The 22,805-nt window shown below is 34.8% G+C and overlaps 1 protein-coding gene and 1 non-coding gene across 3 annotated transcripts; one reads left to right on the top strand and one right to left on the bottom strand.

The window, feature by feature from the left end:
- Window positions 1-133: 133 nt before the first annotated feature.
- Window positions 134-13,905, bottom strand: LOC129886511 (golgin candidate 4). 2 transcript variants are annotated; one of them, XM_055961219.1, is made up of 15 exons: window positions 13,481-13,905; window positions 11,312-11,410; window positions 9,091-9,183; window positions 8,043-8,174; window positions 7,102-7,240; window positions 6,953-7,017; window positions 6,002-6,169; window positions 5,767-5,850; window positions 5,483-5,626; window positions 4,571-4,867; window positions 4,365-4,430; window positions 3,779-3,981; window positions 2,921-2,975; window positions 1,309-1,482; window positions 134-650 (listed from the first exon to the last, which is right to left on the bottom strand). In XM_055961219.1, exons 1-15 carry the CDS (start codon window positions 13,703-13,705, stop codon window positions 330-332), a joined length of 2,265 nt encoding a protein of 754 aa, XP_055817194.1. In that variant the 5' UTR covers window positions 13,706-13,905; the 3' UTR covers window positions 134-329. The 2 variants fall into 2 exon arrangements, with proteins under 2 accessions (XP_055817194.1, XP_055817193.1); XM_055961218.1 differs by having other exon boundaries at window positions 5,483-5,629; window positions 13,481-13,903.
- An 8,302-nt stretch (window positions 13,906-22,207) lies between these two features.
- LOC129888188 (small nucleolar RNA snoR145) lies at window positions 22,208-22,359 on the top strand. Its single transcript, XR_008766609.1, has one exon. It is a non-coding gene; the product is annotated as a small nucleolar RNA snoR145 (small nucleolar RNA).
- The last annotated feature ends 446 nt before the right edge of the window (window positions 22,360-22,805 follow it).

Here is a 22,805-nt window from a genome sequence, read left to right as displayed (position 1 = left end):
GGTAGAAGGCGTAATAAAGAAGTGGTGTAAGCTGCAAAAAAGTTTGGGCTCTTCATTTGTTTTCAACGTGTTGATCGAGAGTAAGAAACCAAAATGTGATGACACCCAAGTAGTTGAGAAATATTTAGTCAGAACATTATAACTCTGTTGATCTCATTTCTTTTTCTTTTTCCTCTGGTGATGGGTGACTTCACCCATAGGATAAAGATGACATCAAACAAATGCATGAAGGTTTTCATTTTCCCAAAGAATTGATTGAACAAAAGAATTGCAATACAACATTACATGAGAAGCAAAATATATACCTCCTATTAGTTACACCAATGCTATCAGTATCTAGGTAGTCTTGAAATCTCATAATTGGTTTCCAACGGGGTAAGAGGGACTGTTGAGAACTCGGTATCAGATTGCTCAGGCGGCAGAATAACTTGCCGCAAATTCGGTGCCGAAGGGGGCAGGTTATGCTTAGGAGAATATTGTGGTCTCGGGGAAACAAATGAACCACCAGCATTATTTGACCTATGTTCTACCGGGATTGAATCTGCACCCTTGATTTGATCTCCTCTATTTCCATTGCCAGCTTCAGCAGCCTCACTTTTCTCTCTTTCATTCTCCTTGAGAAGAAAATCAACCCAGAGATCTGCAAAGGACTGCATGACAAGCAACAAAAGTCAAATTTATGGACCTTACATGGTATTTGTTGCTTATTAGACAAGTAGTAAACAAGAACATGTCCAGAGAAACTAAACACTCATTTGATGATATATTTGCACTCTATATGCCACCAAAGTAATATGTATACCCTCTCCATTTCTCCAGTAAACAGTAAAATATCCAAAACACATGCACAAAAACATTAGAGAACACAATGAAAGATAAATCGGGATAAGAAAAGGTCAAGTAGCATGGAGATGACAAGGAAGCTTACAAGATATATCAATCAACTTGAGCTGGACTACAGGGGAAAAAACAAATAATTGCATTCTAATTGGAGTATATCAAAAGTTGACTACAGCCTTCTACCTCAGCAAGTGGTAAGACATGTTCATTTTACAGTTCCATTGACAGGATGTTTAAACGTATATGTGGGTACTAACTTCTTCCAACTAATTCAAAATGGAGAAATATGCCATTTTCTGGAAGTTGATAAATTGGAAGAAAGAGTAATCTACAGCCAAAGCAAAGTAAGAGGTCAATGTCATTTCTGTTAGATGCTTTTCTAGGTGACTATCTCCACTTGATGGGGCACGGTCATAAAGTAAAAGAAAGCAATATGATCAGTAGAACAGGAATTTACATGAAATTTACCTGATCTGATGCCTTACTAGAAGGTGCTGAACCACCCAAGATGCCACCAACTAGTCGGCCAGGGAGACCAAAGACACCCCGGACGACACCTTTACCAGATCCTTGCTGAGCCATGCCTATCCTCTGCTTGTCTTCATCAGAGAATCCTAGCATACGAACCATAAGATCCAAAACCTAAAAAAAGATGGAGAGATATAAATACATGCATCAAACAGAAACCCGTTCTCCTATTTATCCAACAATTCTCCCATTAGGGCCAAGATGTGTTTCCTCATAATTAGGTCTCTCAAGGTCCTCCATTATATACATAAATGTTTCACATCTCACCTGAAGTAACAACTTCAAATGATTTCAGGGTCAGTAAACTGTAAAATAGTGTCCCCAAGGCTAGATGGAATCTTTAACACAGGTCCTGTTAATTCTTCCCATGGATTAGGCCTCTAGAAACATATTTGCAGCTTGTGGCAGTCTTTTGAAACCAACATAAAGATCAAGGTGGGGAATGGTAGATATATAATATTTTGGCATGTCTTGGATAGGTCACTCACCGCTACAGTTACAATATCAGGACCTATATGACTTCACCACTAACACAGAACTTAGTTTCAGAATGGCAGCATCTGGTCTATTAGTTTCAGAAGGAATTGTTTTGATTAAGAGATACCAAGAATGGCTCTCTTTTTGGAGGATTTGAACTAAGTGGCACTAAATGTTGAGGTTTCTAATAGTACATCTGCACTAGGCAAAAGAAGGGCAACTTTTATGTTAATTCATGCTACAAAACAATTGACAGCGAGGGGGGCAACCCTACTAGCTGGCCATGGAAATAATTGTGGAACTCCAAGCCCCCTTGCAAAGTATGTTATTTTATGTGGTTGGTGCGCAAGAGGCGTGCCCGACTCAGAACAAACTACAGAGGAGAGGGTTTTCATTATGCAACAGGTGCTTTATGTGTAACAGTGATGAAGAAAACTCCAGCAATTTATTCCTTCACTGTCCTGTGGCAAGTAGATCTGGTCATTAATATTTAATCTATTCAAGCCTTTTACCATGCCTCATACAGTGAGGGAGCTCCTGACCATCTGGGGGATTGAAGGAATAAGGAAACGTATGAGAGATTTGGAAAACCATACCAGCTTCTGTTTGTTGGATATTATGGAAGGAAAGAAATGCAAGATGTTTTGAAGGAAAAGCAGATCCTATACAGAAGATTAAAGTTAGATGCTTATGGCCTTTTGGTTAATCATCAGGACATCAAAGATGGGTATAGCTTGTAAATTTCATCAACCCACTATACGGATAATTGTACAGAAGGAACCCTTTCTTTTTGTATTTTTGTATAGGAGGGTTCTGACTATATTAATGTACTAGCACAAACTTAGTGCTAGCTTATTTATACTTTTTTCCTTATCAATATATGCATAGGTAGATGGAATCTTTAGGATGAAATGAGTTTTCTGGTTGATTTGTCTTCTTCATTCTTTGCTTTTGCGATCAGGTCAGACTTTTTTAACGTAAAAATAGCTACCCAATAACTAGCATGTGTAGATGCAATGGGTTAAGTACTCATCCAAGCCTTCCCCTGCCTCGTACTAGTAAAGATTATTCATACCTCTTTGCTGTGATTCCTTTGGAAGTAGGTCACCAGTAATTTGATCACAATCCGCCTGTATATCACACAATTGTGTTTTAAAATATTTCAAACCATTGTAAGGTAACCTACTAGGTAACTACTATACAATGTTACAGCAACTGTAATTTAATACTGGCTGAGTAGCAGAGAGATGATGACATAGGGAAAGGAGCTTGTTTTCTTTGGCTGTGGAAAGAAACAGTCTGATGTCGTATTCTAAGGTTCAACCATAATGTTCATGGGAGGAATGCCAAAACAATTAATGAGGAACCTAGAATCTAAATTTTGTTCCATGAGTCAATGCATGACAAATCAATGTGACTTCGTAAGATTTTTTTTGAAAATGGGATTCATAAGATTGCAGCGGCAATTTCATAAATTACTAAACAAGTATAGTAGATTATAGATGCATATGACAGCGCTTCTTCCATCTATTGCCTTGTTGATCTTATTTTTGTATGACTTAGCTACTTTAAGTTTTGCAGCAAAAATAAAAGGTTTAATGACTACAGGGTTTCCACATACCGAACTATATAAAAGTGGCAAATCTTTTAATACAATATTCTCAAAGTACAGGCATGATCTTCGTAGATAGGGTGATTATTAAAACAGGTGTAATACATGATTATCAAACCTGCTATATACCAGTAAGAGTATTATTTTATTATCATCTGCATGTTTACTGTGGTAGCAAAAATTAGAACAGGCAAAAAGTTGTTGAAAAAGATCTCACACGTGTTTCAGCTTTCATAGCTGATAGATTTTGATGTCAGAATCATGAGACAAATGTTAGAAGAGATAAAAAAGCCAACCTTCCATGGTTTGACAAAGTCTCACCTGTCGACATAATTATCAGAATCCAGTGACATCCTATTCAGCCTGGTCATGCTCTGTTCAAGAGCTCGCCGTAGCTTTTCGTTGTCTTGCTCAAGCTTATTTATACGGCCCTTCCCTTCAGAAAGTCTTTTTTCCATGTCCGAAAGTTTCACCAACACCTCTTCCTTCTCTTTCTTGAATGTTTCTGACTCATTGTAAGCATCCTGATAAAAGCATAAATCATGTTTAGAAAGCGAATTGGCTCTAATGATGCACATATTACAAAAGCTTCTATGCATTTTCTGCTGGACTTGGTATCCCTATGAACTATAGGAAGTTATGTAATATACAAGCTAAAAGATATCCATTTTAAGTTTTAATTCATATTTATCAGATGTTTGATAAAGTACATCCTCAGTTCAAATGCTGTCCTGAGGGCTATCACATTATAGGAAGTTACGAAAGCATAATGGATGTATTCAGACATAATAATTTACTGTAAGACTTGGTCTAGAAAGATCTGAATAACCAATCTTTCCATTCAAATAGCTGTATTCAGACATAATACTTTTCTCTCTTCTAGGAACACACTGAGAATGGATAATACCTTCAGAAGCCCTGAAAGTTTATGTAATTCCTCCTTTGCCATCACCAATTCTTCTCCAAGCCGTTCCTGGATATATCAAATTGTAGATACGAAAATAACGCATAAATTAGAAAGAGTGGTTCGAGAATTTTCTGTTTGTTTTGCACTATAATAGAAAGATACTACTTTACCAAAGCCCCAGAGAATTGATAAAAATTAGAGTTCACCTTGGCTTCAATCTCGGCGTAGTACTGGCCAAGAGCAGTTTGTAGGTTAAGGACTTCAACATTTTGGGCTTCCATTGTGTTCAAACAGTTGGCTAATTTTTTATTTAGCTCATCGATCGTATCCTTTGACTTCCTTAATTCATTATAATTAAGGGTTTTGACATCTTCTTGACTTGCAATTGCTTGCTTGAGAGCTTTCTCCAACTGCAATATTTGAGCTCGTTGATATTCGTTATTTTGACGTAGTTCTTCAATAGTCTTGCTGTCCTCATCCATCTTTTCTGATTCTTCCATTTCCTGCAAGAACAGCAGCATGAATGACCATCTTGTACTTTAGCCACAGAAGGCTTATTCCAATTTCATCCACACATATTCTCTAAAGTGAATATAGATTCAGAGACTAAATCATCATCCACAAATGGAGATAATCGATACAAAAATAATTATAACATGAGATACATTTAGAACATTAATGAGACATATGATGGTAATAGATTAATAGTTATTTCCAGTTGATAAAAGGTCATTCCTCAACATGGAGAAGAAAACCAAGAAACATGTAGACTATGATGAAACGTAACATGGACGTCACTCGATCAGATGAGGGCAAAACTTATCAGGAAAAAAAAGTCCATTGAGGACAGAAGAGTTGAACAGTATTATGGATGAAAGGACATACTCCATCCACATTAATATCCTATAACAGCACGAAATCATAGATGTAAATAGGATAAGAATAAAAAATGATATGACATCGACAATAAATCTAGAGTTTAACAAGAAAAGCCAACGCTGCAAAGACACTCTGCAACTGTTTGTTTTTTTTATTGTATAGAGATAATGTCAACCAAAACACCCTCCCAGATCCCCTCTAGAAGCTCAAAAAAAGTATACTCATCATGTACTGTTAACCTTCTCAAGTAAATGCTGCTTAAGACGTTTCAGTTCTTGCTGTGCTTTGTCCCTTCCCTGGCGTGCTTCCTTCAATTCATTCTCCAAATTTTGCAAAGACCTCTTCATTTCTTCCTTTTCAGGAAATACCTCCATAGGATGCACCTTCTAAAACAAAATAGTAGATTAGACAATACAAAAAATAAATTAGACAGTAAAGTATTTATTTACTTTTTATGAAGGAAAGGTTTCCATTGCTGGCATCAAGGAGATGCATATCCAAAAGGTAACCAAAATAAACCCACCTCACTTATACTATTGATGTTACTTCTATCGGCTGAAGAAACACCAGTTGCTTTCAATGAAGCTTCTAACTTATCTTTCTCGTTCTGCAAGAGAGAATGTCAAGGCATGTCAAAAATCAAGATTTGCCAGTTGTATATTGATAATGAAGGAACTAAAAAAACACTTAAAATTTTTCAGTGCGCAAAGAGGAAGAGACTGATAAACAGAAGCAAAATATGTAGCCACAATACTAACCTTAAGGTTACTGTTTTCTTTTTGCAGTGTTTCTATCACTCTTCTCAGACCGTCTCTTGCGTCATTTGATTCTTCGTTATCTCTTTCGTGAAGCTCCATTTGCAACTGTTTTAATTCAGATACTTTATGAGACAGCTCAGTATGAAGTTTTGTCATCTCCACAGCCATCTGAGATGCAATGTACAGAGAAAAGGAAATTATATCACAGCGGAAGCTGGATTCAGTAAGGCATGCAGAAAAGACAAGTCAAAACCAGTACAACTTAGCAAAGAGTGCAATAATGTTAAGCAAAGGAAGAAAACTGGGATACACATGCACTGGCCCATGCCGTCATGCATGAAGGTATAGTGTGAACTACCAAAACGTTTGTTACGCAGCAAGTGAAGATACAAAGATGACAAAAGATATTGGTATACTCTAGTAGATGCCGAAGTACATAGTCGGCCTCCAGTTACATAAGTTTCTCTTTGAGAATAGCCTCGAGTTACATAACTTAAACACAGTACATCGTCAAGGTGACTAATTCTAATTTGGCTTTGATAGACTGGTTACAAGAAGATGTAGGATCATCTTAAAATGGTAAGCTGTATTACCAAGTACAGTGACTGCTGATAAGTAACTCAAAAGGCCAAGCAAACCAAGATACTAGTGAAGACACCTGATATGATCCAACGAGATCAGATCAAATGGAAATAAAAATGAAAAGCCCACCATCCACACCAGAATAAATAGAGCTCTCCGAAAAAATCAATTTATAGATGGGATCGAATATGCAGTATTTCTAGACAAAAGTATTCGGTTATTGGGGAAAGAAACAGTAAAATATAGAACTTAATGAAAGAGGGAAACTTCACAAGTTGAAGACTGGGATATATCATTCTATCAAATTATGACCATAGGATGTAAGGACACATATGCATCAATACACAAAAAGCAAAAGGTAGCGCTCACTTTATCCTTGTCTGCTTTTAAGGAGTTCAGCTCTTGTAGGAATGTTGAGTTCAAATTCTGCTCCTCTAAGAATGAAAGTGGTTTCAGACTGCATAATCAGTTGAACTGCTTGAAGATTATAACAGTGATATTTACAAGAAGTTATATACCTTGTAACCTAATTTGCATATTTGCCAGCTCGGTGTGTTCTTTATCAAGCTTCATTTCAAATTGTTTTATCTGCAGCTCATGAGATGCCTGCATGGCTGACAGAGATTTATTTTTCTCTTCCAGCAAGTCTGCAAGCTCCTAGAAGCAGTAACAAATTTCTGTGAAGTTTGTTAATAGAAGATAGAATCTGGTACGAGGGACAAAAAAGGAATGAGAAATATAAATGAGGTCAAGTGTCATTACTCATTATATTTCCAAAACCTAATTTATATAGCACTAGTGCCTTAGGTAGGGACAAGCAAAGGATATTGTTGTTGTAAATTGCTCACTTTATCCCCAATCGAATAACCTAGTGTAATTTGCTAAGCTTATAAGATATGAATTAGCAATATACACTACTTGACATTAAGTGGAACAAATAGGATGCATATTTAAAACTCTTGTGGACATGAATGTTAGTGTAAAAGAAGATCATAGATTTTGGCTACTAATAGCCATCAAGCATAAAGAATGTAAATATCTCCTTTAGAAAATTATCTACAGTATGAGGCACGTTTTATCCCACTACAATAGCACAATGCGGCTGTTGTGCAGATCAATGAGTTCTTCCTATTATAACAATGGTCATTATTCTTTTTAATTGTTTACAGTGGACATTTTTTATAACTAAGAAATCACTGACGGCTAGTGGCACACGGTCCAAACCTCGGAGGATGATGGACCCAACCCTCTTATCTTCTCCACTTAACGCCAAGTTTTTTGTTTGCGGTAGGGTTCGAACCCGTGACGTACACCTAACCAACACATCACATGTTGCACTCTTACCACTATATCAAAGCCCAGGGGGCGACAATGGATATTATTCTGAACGCCCACATGAAAGGGCGACCCAAAACAGTAGCTCATTATAAGGGGGGAGAGACGAATGTAGGCCATTTACCTTTTCATTGCCAAAAGTGGTTCCATTGCTTAGCCCATCCTGCTTCGGAGAAAACCCATTGCTTGTTCGGCTTCCAAAGGAACGGTTAACTAAAGCTTTGCTTTGGCGGTTTAGAGATTGATCACTGCTCCCCTAAACAAAACCAGATAACATCAGCCACTACCTAATACAGTGAGTTGAAGCTTATATCTGTGAAATTGAACAGAAATTGAAAGCAGAAAAGTTCTGTCACGCAACAGTAAGACCTAAAAGGAGAAGAGGAGGAAAAGAGACAGCTACATAGATCATAGATTAGCATGGCTCTCCATAAACTAATACAGAAATAGATTATGGATATTAAAAAATATATACAAAGAATTGAAATTCCTTTAAAATATTTTGTAACTATTGTCTAGCCTTTAATAATTTTTTTACTCAAGTAGCCCCTTCAACTATAATTTTGGTAATATAAATGAAACAAGTAGCCCCCTTCATTCATAACTAGGGTGGATAAGGGTTCAATGATCCCTGATGTAAACTCAAGGTTGTGGAAACTCCTTTATATTTCCTACTACTATTTCTCAGGTTAGTTATTGTTACTTCATATATATCCTTTATGCTTCTTTTTATAAGGATCATTTATGCTAATTATATTTTTTATATGTCCTGCTTTCTTCTCTGACACCCATCTGAAAATACTGGTGCAGACTACATGTGTTCTAAAAATATAATCCACCATTACACCTCATAATTGGCACTAAACACCATTCTCAAAATGGTGCGTCTTACTTTCATAGAAACCTTAGTAGGTAAACATCGGGTGAGTTTTTTTACTAAAGAGGATATTTTTTGTCAGGGTAGGAGTAATAAGTAACACAAAGGATATAGAGAAGACAATTATCTCAGGCCATTCAATATTGTTGTCTCTGGAATAAAAGGTAACATAAAGAATGTTTTCTGCAACAAGCTATAAATAAACAATCACTTAAAATCCATCAGTGGTATGGATAAACACTAAGCCGCAGAAATAATTATTGAAAAAGAAAAGCTTTATTTATGGAATACCTACCTTATGCATGTTTCTAGATGCACTCAGAGGAGAACTTGATTGTAGACTTTGCTTCAATGAACTATTTTCTTCATTTAACCTTGAAACTTGATCCTGCAGAAGTGACTTTTTAAGTTGTAAAAGTATAATGACAATTGTGCAGCAAAAGTCATGGCACAAGTGTCGCTAGACAATTGAAAATCATGATTTTACACAAATCACGTAGCACACTTCTTTTTTCTACTTTTTGTTTTTGGAGAAAGTAGCACAATTACAAAGTTTAAAGCACATGTTTATGGAACATCAAAGTGTTTTTTAACAAAATCATCCCTATTGGCTCAGGCTCACTCCAACTTTAACTACATCCTTGTGGTATTTATTTATTAGACAACATCCTCATATTTTTCATCCACTTTAAATAGAGCCTATTGTTTGTCACGTAACTTCCTGTTGCTTTCTCTTTTCCAGCCAAGTTCTTCATTATTTCTTCAAATGAACACCAGAAATAGCCATCCAAGGGTCTTCCTCCAGAGAGAGGAATAGGAAATCCAAGAAATGGCAATGCAAGAGAGAGTTAAACTCCAGAGAAACTCACCAAACTGGGCTAAGAAAGTTGACTACTTATTGAGAATAGAGCTAAGATTTTCCCTACACATGAATTGCTGGTTGAATCCTTCAATGATGAACTCAGAAAGAAGAACAGTGGGTTGCTCTACTCCCAAATGGGTGGATATAGTGGTGGCTATATCATGTTATCATAGGTTGCTTAAATCACTAAATTATAAGTGAAAGAGAATCAGAGAGGATTAGGCTGATATTGCTGAAGGCAGCAATGAAATGTCCATCACTTATCACTTCATGCAGATCCCACAAGGATTTCATCTATGCAACTCTACAAGAAACTTGGTGTCTTGGTTTCAAAGTGGATACACTTATTTTTGAGAAAATTTCCAAGTGGATACACTTGTGGAGGGCTATTATTCTTTTGATCGAAATGCCTATCGAATGCATTTGGACTTTGAAATGAAATAAATAGAGAATTCCTAATCTTCCTAGATTCTGCAGCTCTCTCATGTGCATCAGTTATGGCTAACCTACTCGCAAACGTCCAGGATAAGCTCCAATGCCTCAACTCAAAAGGATTTGCCTTCAATGGACCCTTCATTCTTCCAAAGAATCTTCATCTCTCATCGTTTTCTTCGGTGAGATCTTTCACATCTCATTCTCCAGTGAATCCAATTGTAAGTAATTTTTTCTATCATGTGCTTTTTCTTTTTGCTATCGTCCTCGTTTCTCAAGTATTTCATCACTAATCAGTCAAAACCTCTATTTTCCTAATTAATTTTTACATAGTGGAATGAAAATTCTCAATATGGTTTAAGCTACATTGTAAGTTTGTTTGTGCGCTATGTATTTGCATAGAGAGACTTCTTTTCTAGGTTTGGCCAAGGTAAGTTTGTTTGCGATGCTATGTATTTGCATAGAGAGACTTCTTTTCTAGGTTCGGCCAAGGAGTAGTACTTCAGCATTGTTTTAGCAAGAAGACAGATTTTTATTCAAGGAAGGAAGGAAAAGAAGGATTGTGGGAAGAAGAGACAGAAAAAAAGATTAGCTTGTGCAAAACAATATGCACCGGTAGAAGTGGATGGAAAGCTTAACATAAGGATGGTTTCGGTCAATTTTGGAAAATTTAAAGGATGTGTTCTATTAATAAAAATATTTTACGGATGGAGTTCTTCTGGACTACTTTGTACTCTTTGTTCTTGATCTGGGGGTCTATCGGAAATGACCTCTCTACCTCTAAAGTAGGGGTAAGGTGTGCGTACACTCTACCCCACCCTACCCAGATCCCATTTTGTGGGACTACATTGGTTATGTTGTTGTTTGTTGTTATTTTATGGATGGAGTTAAAGTTGGAGTGAAACAATAGGGATGAATTTAGTCAAAACTCAAATAAAAAATAGTCACCACAGAATATTGGGTCATTGTTTCTAAGCATGCAAGAGTATCATGATTATTTTATTTTCCAAATAAGCTGTTGCCTTACATTGGGAGCTTCAGTAGTGTCCTGAAATGGGTCCAAAGGGCCATCTTGGACAATCAAATTCAAGTAATGAAGATATAATAAGTCCAGGTAAAAATAAGAATTTGAAGTCATAAGCATAACACTGAAACTTACCCAACTACTATATAAGATATCATGTTAAGCTGAAGAAAAGAAAAGAAAAGAAAAAAGCGTTACCTCTTTTTCTTTCAATAAAGCAGCATAATTAACTGATAATGCTTTGATTTCAGCCTCAGATTCTTTAAGTCTCTTAATTTCACTTTTGTATTTCTCTATCTGCAACAAAAACAAATAAAACATACCAAATTAATTATGTGCCACCTTATGAAATAGAACAAATAAATTTTAACCACCATAGGTCCCGATAAATTGAATTCTGCCACCAAAATTAGACTCCAAGCAAAGTTATCTTTTTTAACATAATTGTATTTGCTTCAGCCCTGTCCTTTCTCAACTAGAGTAAAATGTCTTGTCAATCAATTGCATTAAATAATGACGACGTTGAAAGAAAAGGCTATCATAAACTAAGAAGAATTCTGATGAAATAGCATTTAAAGATAACAGCTAGGAAATATAAACTAAATTGCAACTTAAGACAGCACAATCAATTCTCTGATTATTTCATCTAGCTCATCAATGTTTTATGCTAAACCAGTTTTAAAGTGACAAAACAAACCAGCTTTAGAGCTAATATAAGACTACTACACCGATGAAATAGATTGTATTTAATCATTGTAACATTTTTATGCATTGTTTCACGTTAACACATCAGAATTAAAATCACTAAAGTGACAAAACAATCCAGCTTTAAAGTTAGTAACAACTCTAATGAAATTGATCGTTTTTAAACAACAATCTATTTTCAGTTATCCAATAATTACAGCCCAATAACATAAACAAAGCAGGTCTTACAATTACATAATAAGAGAATCTTGATATGTGGAGCCGTATTCAGCCTCAAACATTACCTTGCCAATGAATCCATTCCAACCAACATAGTATATATCTCTTCTTTCATATAACTAACATGAAAATCATCAACATAACATAAAAGTGTATTAAGCATATTTTTAGCGCAATACATTCATCTATGGAACTCCCAATGCTCTTTCATGCACACAAATGTCAAATCAATCAACTACACCTAAATCCCAAATTAGTTATGCTTAACTGTATGGATTCGTTCTGAAACTATTTTTAAAAAAAAAACTAACTCAAATGGATGAATCCTCTATGGTCATTTCACATTTTTCAGGTAGCACATGCCTAGGTATAGACATCCTTACAAAATTACAGTTAGACTACATTTACATTAGGTTGTCAACCTATTGCAACTCTCCACCTTCATCCTAACTAACGCACTAGCTATGTTTTGCAAAACTCACATGGACAGCCTCAGCCAATACAACCAAACTCAAGTGATTAATGAAGTGGGTTGAAAACCACGAGGTCACAAGTTCAAGTCCAAACAAAACGGAGGTGCGCTCAAGCTGGCCGGACACCGCCGTTATTAAAAAAATCTATAACTCGTTTGGATGGTTGCTACCTATTATATCGTATTGTGTTATTAGCTTAAATATAATGTTTGTTTTGATTGTTATTTAAATTTTATTGTATCGTATTGTTAAATCCATCAGTAGGTAACAACGAAAAGTCTTATTTTGCAAAACGACAATTTGGTGTGATTGCATCATTACCTTTTTTTCATCATTTTGCCTTTATTTATTATTTAATAATTGCATTTTATCATTCACCCTATCTTTTATAGTAGCTCTATTTGGAGTCTACTTTTCTTGTAGGTTTATACTTCAAACTAGTGAAGATTATATAATAACGGACAGCAGAACAATCTATCCAAATGTTTGTACTCATTGAAACAATATAGTACAACACCATACAATACGATACATTATGAAAAATATGTAACAACCATGCAAACGAGTGTAAATAACTAAACCCTTTCCAGATAATACTGGGTGGAAAGTGTGGTAGACGCTCGCCACATGTTTGAATCCTAGGTTAACCAAGTCTAGTATTCCAGTGGAGAAGAGTAGAGGGACGGGCCATTATCCACTGACTTTACAAGTTGGAAATAACAAATTTCTGGGTTATAAGAAAAACACCAAAAAAGAAAGTGGATCCCTTTTGCCCTTTATCCAACTAAAGTGAAGCATTTTACAGAATTAGCAAAGACAGCATAATAATAAACATCGACCAGACACTCAATCAACTACACCTTAATCCCTAATTAGTTAGGATCTGCTATATGAATCCTTTTTTATCCATTGCACTCTAATTAGGTCCGTTTCATTCTAATATTAAGTAATTAGAGATTCTCTAAAATACCTCCGGATTGTGAGCAGAATCGAAACCATTGGCAATTGGGGAATTATATGCCGGTGTCTTGGAACGACTGAAATTCCTAGAAATTCTCCAATCAGATGCTGAATTACTATCGGAGCGATCACCTGAATTGTAAATCGGAAGTTCTTCATCATCTTCGTCGTCGTCGTGAATTTCAAGAGCGATCCTATTGAGATTCTCCTTTAAATTCTCGATTGAACTCCACATTTTTCAACCCAAATGCACAAATTTGTGTACGAATAAGCTCGGACAATAATCTGAATGATAGGATTTAGGGGTTGGACAAGATCTTTCTGTTGCAAATTTCAGTGGAAGATCAAATGTGGTCTATTTTACATTTATTGGGAGTTTATATGGTAGATCTGAAAATTAAGAAATTACAATCAAAGTTTTTTTTTAATTTCGTTTCATTCGTACTTTCCTTTAATTAATTACGGGTCAGATGCCCCGATGTAAAACCCATAATTTATTTCTTCTTTCTCTTTTCCTTTTTTTTTCCATATATTTTTGTTGTTGCTAATTTGTTAATATAGGAAAATTTGTCAAATTTATTCGAGCGAAAATAGTTATTTAATATCATTCATTTAGTGCATCAGACTGGTTTTTTAATGTTGTTCATACAAAAATATACATATTATTAGGTAATGGCTTAAATATTTCACACGCCGACATTTTAATAAGATATACACTACATGACATGCCACCTCACCATTCCAAACTCAATTGTTACCCTTTTCATACTTCTTCCACATCCACTAACATCTTTGCTGCCACCATCGACATCTTTTAACTTATTGTATATATTACGTATTATAAGTTTATCTATTATAAAATATATTCACATCGAAAATTACAAAATGAAAATCATACTGTCAAATGAAAGTTATACAATATTGTTAATTTTGAACAAAATCAATATTTAATTACACCACATTCTAATAAAGCTATCAAGTACCATAAATATGTGATACAAGCTGAATTACTATTATTTTTAAGCCCACCTCATCATGAGAATTAATGTCGTTTTCACTCACTTTCTAACGTGATTCAAACCTTCTATCTATTGGTTAAGTTTAAGATGAAAATGTATAACCATTATAATTAGCCTCATTTATCAATAATAATATTGTTATAAAAATAAACTAAATCTAGCAAATTGAGACGGAGAGAATCTGAGCGAATAAAGAACAAAAGAAAATTATCGTATGTATATTTCTGTTCTAATACATCTCTCTGCCTTACTCTTTAGCTATATTTATAGAAGAGGAAAGACATCAAGCGGGAGAAAAATGGAGACTAAGTGGGCATGCCACTTTTCAGTGGGCCCCACATATTGTAGAAAATATTGAAGCAAGTGGACAGCCATCCACTTGGTTTCTAACACTCCCCTTTGGTGTCCATGTGTAATGTACCTTAATAAAAACTTTATAAAAAATAATATACATAGTTATTCTGAACATCCATAGATATTGTGTCTCGTTAAAACCTTACTAAGAAAAACCCGGTGAGAAAAAGCCTAGTGAAGAAAAAAGAGTACACATATCTGATAATACGCCTTGAGTATTGCCTCATTAAAAACCTTACTAGGAAAACTCAGTGGGACAAAAATCTTGGTTAAGGAAAAAAGAGTGCAGCGCGTATTTTACTCCCCCTGATGAAAACTTCATTTGATATTTTGGAGACGACGCATTCCAACTTTACATCTTAATTTCTCAAAAGTTGATGTTGGTAACGCATTTGTGAATAAATTTGCAAGATTATCACTTGAACGAACTTGCGGTACATCAATATCGTCATTTTATTTGTAGATCATGTGTGAAGAATAATTTTGGTAAAATATGTTTCGTTCGGTCTCTTTTTATGAAGCCACCTTTCAATTGAGCTATGCACGCAACATTGTCTTCAAATATAATTGTGGGTACTTTAACATCATTTTCTAGACCGCATCTTTCTTTGATGAACTGTATCATCGATCTCAACCACACACATTTTCTACTTGCTTCATGAATTGCTATTATTTCAGCATGATTTGAAGAAGTAGCAACAATGGACTGCTTTGTAGATCGCCATGATATAGCAGTTCCTCTGTGTGTAAATAGATAGCCTATTTGTGATCGAGCTTTATCTGGGTCTGATAAATAACCTGCATCTGCATAACCAATAAGGTCTGCGCAACCTTTGTTAGTATAAAACAAACCCATATTAATAGTACCCTTCAGGTGTCGTAAAATATGTTTGATACCATTCCAATGCCTTCGCGTTGGGAATGAACTATACCTTGCCAGCAAATTAACAGAGAATGTTATATCCGGTCTGGTTACATTAGCAAGGTACATAAGTGCACCAATAGCACGGAGATATGGCACTTCAGGACCAAGAATTTCTTCATCCTCTTCTGGAGGTCGAAATTGATCCTTTTCCACTTCAAGTGATCGAACAACCATTGGAGTACTTAATGGATGTGTTTTTTCCATGTAAAATCTTTTTAAAATTTTCTCAGTGTAGGCAAATTGATGGACAAAAACTCCATGTGCTAAATGTTCAATTTTTAGACCTAGACAAAGTTTTGTCTTTCCAAGGTCTTTCATTTCAAATTCTTTCTTTAGATATTCAATTGCCTTTTGGACCTCTTTAGGGGTTCCAATGAGATTTATGTCATCAACATAAACGGCGAGTATAACAAACTCTGATTCCGTTTTCTTAATAAAAATACATGGACAAACAACATCATTAATATAGCCTTCATTTATTAAGTACTCACTGAGACGATTATACCACATACGTCCTGATTGTTTTAGACCATATAATGATCTTTGCAATTTCACTGAGTACATCTCCCGAGATTTATTACATGATTCGGCCAATTTTAATCCTTTTGGATTTTTTATGTAAATTTTATTATCAAGTGAACCATAAAGGTAAGCTGTAACTACACCCATTAGGTATATTTCAAGATTTTTATGTACAGCTAAACTGATGAAATATCGAAAAGTTATTCCATTCATAACAGATGAATATATTTCTTCATAGTTGACTCCGGGTCATTGAGAGAATCCTTGTGCAACAAGGCGTGCCTTGTATCTTACAATTTCATTTCTCTCATTTAGTTTTTGTACAAAATCCATTTATAGCCAACTGGTTTTATATCTTCAGGGGTTTGGACTATAGGTCCAAAAACCTCACATTTAGCAAGTGAGTTTAATTCTGATTGAATTGCCTTTTGCCATTCTGGCCAATCACATCTACGTCGACATTCTTCGACGGATTTAGGCTCAAGACTTTCACTATCTTGCATGAGGTTAAGTGCAATATTATATGCAAAAACATTATCAACCGTAATTTTAGATCGATCTAAATTTATCTCATCACTAGAAGAATTTATTCAAATTTCTTCATTCACTTGAGTCTCAGATTCACTGATTTCTTCAGAAATATCAGGATTACTCAAATCTTGACCTTCTTCAGGAGGTTCTTTTGTAGTATCATCTTTATTATCTTTCACACTTCTCTTTTTGGGATTTTTATCCTTTGAACCCAATGGTCTACCACACTTCTGGCGTGTTTGGGATTTAGAAGCTATGATACTTGTAGATGGTCCTTTTGGGACATCAATCCGGATAGGTACATTCACTGCAAGGATATATGACTTAGTTATCCATTTAAATCAGTAAATACATCTGGCATTTGATTTGTTATTTTCTGCAAGTGGATGATCTTCTGGACCTCCTGCTCACATGTGTGAGTACGTAGATCAAAATGTGATAGTGATGAAACTTTCCAGGCAATTTCCTTTTCTTTTTCGGATTCTTTTTTTCTCTCCCCGCTAATGGCGAAAAAATTGTTTCATCAAACCGACAATCTGCAAATCGAGCAATGAATAAATCTCCAATCAACGGTTCAAGGTATTGAATTATAGAAGGTGAGTCAAACCCAACATATATGCCCAACCTTCGTTGAGGGCCCATTTTTGTACGTTGTGGTGGTGCTACAGGCACGTATACCGCACAACCCAAAAATCTTAAATGGGCTATATTTGGTTTATGACTAAATACTAATTATGATGAAGAATATTTATTATAATGTGTTGGTCTGAGACGTACAGGTGTTGCTGTATGTAAGATAGTATGACCCCAAACAGTAATTGACAATTTTGTTTTCATTAGTAAAGGTCTTGCTATCAATTGTAGGCGCTTTATAAATGACTCTCCAAGGCCATTTGAGTATGAACATGTGCAACAAGATGTTCAATGTTTATCCAATTGATAAACAATAATTATTAAATGCTTGGGATGTAAATTCTCCAGCATTATCAAGACGAATGACCTTAATTGGATAATCTAGAAATTGCGCCCTTAATCTTATTATTTGTGCTAACAACTTCGCAAATGCCAGTTTGCGAGATGATAACAGGCACACATGAGACCATCTAGATGATGCATCTATTAGGACCATAAAATATCTAAAAAATCCACTAGGTAGATGAATAGGTCCACATATATATCCATGTATACGCTCTAAAAAGCCAGAAGATTCGATGCCAACCTTCAGGGTTGATGGTCTGGCAATTAATTTGCCTTGATAACAAGCAGCACATGAAAATTCATCATTTGTAAGAATCTTCTGTTCTTTAACGGATGTTCAGTTGAATTTTCAAGAATTCGTCTCATCATTATTGATCCAGGATGACCTATTCGATCATGTCATAGCACAAATATATTTGGATCAGTAAACTTCTGGTTTACGATCATATGTGCTTCAATTGCACTATTTTTTACATAATATAGGATAGATAACAGAGTTGGTAATTTTTCTAAAATATATTTATGGTCTGAGACACTCTTGGTTATACCCAGATATTCAATATTCATTTCGTTTAGTGTTTCAACATGATATCCATTTCTACAGATATCTTTAAAACTTAACAAGTTTCTTGGAGATTTAGAAAAAAATAGTGCATCTTCTATAATAATTTTTGTCCCCTTAGGCAGAATTATAGTAGCTCTTCCGAAACCTTCTATCATTTTTGAATTACCAGAAATTGTAGTAACATTTACTTTTCTTCTTAGCAAGTTAGAAAAATATTTCTCGTCTTTAAATATAGAATGAGTTGTTCCACTATTAATTACACAAATATCCTCGTGATTGGTCATTGATCCAAATAAAATTTGAGGCATTTCCATATTTTTTCTTCAATAAGAAATAAAATAAGTATTAACATATGGTATATTACACAAATTTTATTTATTTACATTGATTAGGAAAATATAAACATTATATTTAATACAGATAAGAAGAAAAATATTTACATATTATTAATCCTATCAATATTCATATTTTCGTCTAAAAAATTAAAAAAATCAGCTACATCCAAATGCATAGGCTCAATATTATCTTCAGAGATAAAATTTATCTCTGGATTATTTTTTGCCCTCTTTAATGATGCATGATATAGCTGAACCAGACGTTTTAACGATAGACAAGTCCGCGACCAGTGCCCCACACCTCAACATCTATGACATACACTTTCTGAATTATTCTTCGATAAAACTTCTGGCTTTTTATCCTTCCTTTTATATTGCTGGTTATTTCTCGGTGTCAGCCGAGTATCATGATTAAAATTCCTTCCTTGACCACGACCACAACCACGATCACGATTGGGGCCATCACCTTTTTTTCGTTGGTTAGAATTTGTCTGATTCACTTCAAGGAGTGACAAAGAACCAACTAGCCGACTATCATGATTTTTCATTAATAGTTCATTATGTCTTTCAGCAATAAGGAGGTGAGAAAGTAATTCAGAATATTTTTTTAAATTTTTTTCGCGATATTGCTGCAGGAGCATATTCGCGGGTGAAAATGTGGAGTATGTCTTTTCAAGTTTATCTTGCTCAGTGATCTCTTCTCCGCATAAATTTAACTGAGCTATAATTCTAAATAGAGCAGAATTATATTCAGTTATATTTTTGAAATCCATTAATCTCAGATTTAGCCAATCATGACGAGCTTGTGGAAGCATGACTAACTTCAGGTGGTCATATCTTTCTTTTAAATTTTTCCACAATTTAAGGGGATCTTTTAATGTGAGATATTGTAATTTTAGCTCCTCGTCAAGATGGTGGCGGAGAAATATCATGGCTTTAGTACGGTTTTGATTGGATGTCGTATTGCCATCTTTAATGGTGTCTGCCAGACTCATTGATTCTAAATGAATTTCGGCATCAAGTTCCCATGATGAGTATCCTTTTCCAGAGATATCAAGAGCAGTAAATTCAATTTTTGAAATATTTGCCATTTTATAAAAATAAATTTAAATAAAACTCTTACCACTTTTTGTTACCTTCTAAAGATAACTGGAGCCTCGTGCTGATAACGTGTTATAAAAATAAATTAAATCTAACAAATTGAGACGAAGAAAATTTGAGCGAAGAAAGAACAAAAGAGAATTGCCATATATATTTCTGTTCTAATACATCTCTGTGCCTTCCTCTTTAGCTATATTTATAGAAGGGAAAAGACATCAAGTGGGAGAAAAATGGAGACTAAGTGGGCATGCCACTTTTCAGTGGGCCCCACATATTGTAGAAAATATTGAAGCAAGTGGGCAGCCATCCACTTGGTTTCTAACAAATATAACTTTATTTTGAGCTCTATCACAAAATTATTGTATCCAAATAGATAGGCGTTAATCAATATATATGAGTTATGATCCGACCTCAAAAACTACTGGTAATAGTTGAAACTGTTAGTGTGTGAACATTTTAACATTTTATTAAATTGCAATTTTAGCAATTGTCTATTGATGACATTTAATGTCATCTTTATTATTCTTTCTTTAGTGCATAAAAATGTCTTTCATTATCATCTTTATTTAGTGCAAGACTAAATCATTCCATTATGTATTTTTAATCTAATTATCACTAATAAGTGGTGCACTAAATCATATTATTATGTATTTTTAATCTAATTATCAATAATAAGTGGTGCACTAAATTATAATGGTGCACTAAATCATAATGGTACACTAAATGATGATAATGATGGCATTCTATTATTTTTTCATCTTTGAATGATTTTCTCTCCTATAAATAGAGAGGTCTTCTTTGTTTTGAAATGTAAGAAAATGAGAAGAAAAAATTGAGAGAGTTAAGTTTATATAAAAAAGAGAGTTCTTATTAGTTGAAGAGAGGTGTTCTTTGTGTAGAGCTTTAAACTCAACTCTTGTCCAGAGTTTGTTGAGTTACATTTTTGTGATAAGGCTGTTGTATCCTGGAGGGGACAAGTCAAGAGGACTACTGCTGGACCAGTGAAACGATTTACTGCAGTGGGCTTGAATCTCCTTAAAGAGAGCGAGATATCCGCGCCTCAGCCAAGAAGTGAAGTTAATTTCTTCATTTTATTTTTCAATTGTAATTTGTAATCTTATAATTTCACCAACAGAAACATGCATCAACTTTGACATGGTTATATAGCATTTGTAAGTATGCCCATACAATGTGTATATTTTAGCTCAACTCGATAGTTTATTATGATATAACTTGTGTTAGAGATGAACATTTCTGTCATTCTAACACTTTTTTAATTGCAATTTCTAATTGTCTAGATAGAGTGCTGGGTCTATAACGATATACTCTATTGTGCATTAAGGAGTGTATTATTAAAAAAAGGGCAGCCCGGTGCACTAAAGCTCCCGCTATGCGCGGGGTCCGGGGAAGTGTATTATTAATATATGAAAAATCATGATATTAGTAATGCAAGGAGATTTAATGCATGCATTAGTATGGTTAAAAACTTAATTGTCCCTCAAATTATTTTTTACATTTTTTCTACCATATTTATGGAAGATATCTTTGTAAATTTTATTTTTCTTAGAAAAGTTATGCAATACATGTTATTTTTAATACATCAAACTAAATAATATATTAAAATAATTTATACAACTAATGCAATCATTACTAATACATTATATTTAACATTATTTTTATACAACCTACCGAATGACCCAATCATTTGTTGATAATTTCAAACAAGCAAAGGGGCTCTTGTAAACTCGAGAAGCAAAAGAAGCCTTCCCATTAAGAATTATTGAAAACCTCAAGGGTCAAATTGAAAATTCTTCACATTTATAGGTAAGTGGCAATGCAACACGGGTTTATATAAAGCGCGAGGTACTGAAATCAGTTTTCATCACCGTGGAAGCGAAACCCTAGGTTTAGGTTGGCGGCGGTGTCTTAGCCGGCAGCAGTAGCAGTGGCCGCCCTTTATTTTCAATATCTATAGCTTTTATTTTCTCTTCTTACTTGAATGACTTGCTGCTGCTATGAAGAGAAACGAAGAAATCGTCGGATTGCGGTGATGTTTTTCATCTCCACAAGATGAGGTTCTATCTTCTATGGTTCGTATTCCTTGAGCAGATCTTTTTTGTTTAATTCAACCACACAGCTATTCGTATTTTCATGCAGAAAATCCTCTTTAATATTAGTGATTGTTTAGAGTAATTTGAGTGTTGAGTTTTGATATTGATCGAAGGTCCTATGGACGAAGCGCAAAAACACAATGCGCATTCGGCCAAGTTTGCTTTCGGATATCGATTTCTGAATCCAGATCTTCGAGCCTGAATCATTCTGGTTCGGGCTGCTTCATAATCGGATCTGATTTCTGACATTTGTTTTTTAGATTTGATTTCTCCTTATTTTAGATGAAGTGATTTGAAATCGAAGGTTCCCAGCGGAGAGGGTAAAAACTCTAGAACGAGACCTCTCTAACACTATAAAACAAGGCCTTCACAGATTAAAATTTGCCGAATCGTAGGAAGCTCTAAATTTCTCCATTTTGGTGCTTCTTGAACTCTTGGCTAAATTTTTACTATACTTCTTTTTCTCTATTTTCAATTTCTACCACTTGTTTTGCATACTTTCGTTGAAGTCCACTGCTAATGCCGTCGAGTTGCAAGCACTTTCTAAAGCTACTGATAAAGTACATAGCAGAAAATATACTGCATTTGTGAAACATTAATTTGGGTTCAAGGATATGTAAATAAACAATTTGGTGTGTGTGCTCATAGAAAAATAATCCAGACAGTAATACAACGAACGAAAAACATATTTGCTAAGTAACTGAGTCTAATTATCGCATTATAAATTTCAGCAAAATATGCAGAATATGAATTTTTAGATCAAACACCAAATGCAGTCACATTAATTTCAAAAACCAAAGTTAGCTTGTTTTGAAATACATCCACCTTGGGATTGTTTTTGTGTGGAAGATCTCAGTAGAATTCTATCTCAACTACTCCACAAGACAATTCTCA

This window comes from Solanum dulcamara, chromosome 4 (assembly GCF_947179165.1).
Source record: "Solanum dulcamara chromosome 4, daSolDulc1.2, whole genome shotgun sequence".
In the NCBI taxonomy this organism is placed as follows: domain Eukaryota; kingdom Viridiplantae; phylum Streptophyta; class Magnoliopsida; order Solanales; family Solanaceae; genus Solanum; species Solanum dulcamara.
This window is presented reverse-complemented; position numbering and strand designations above follow the sequence as displayed.

Excerpts from the sequence above, each read along its gene's own strand:
- LOC129886511 (XM_055961218.1), bottom strand. The coding sequence starts at position 13,705 with ATGTGGAGTTCAATCGAGAATTTAAAGGAGAATCTCAATAGGATCGCT. Across the intron at positions 9,184-11,311 it reads CTTTATTGAAAGAAAAAGAG|GATCAAGTTTCAAGGTTAAA; the intron begins GTAACGCTTTTT and ends TCACTTCTGCAG. Across the intron at positions 8,175-9,090 it reads CATCTAGAAACATGCATAAG|GGGAGCAGTGATCAATCTCT; the intron begins GTAGGTATTCCA and ends GGTTTTGTTTAG.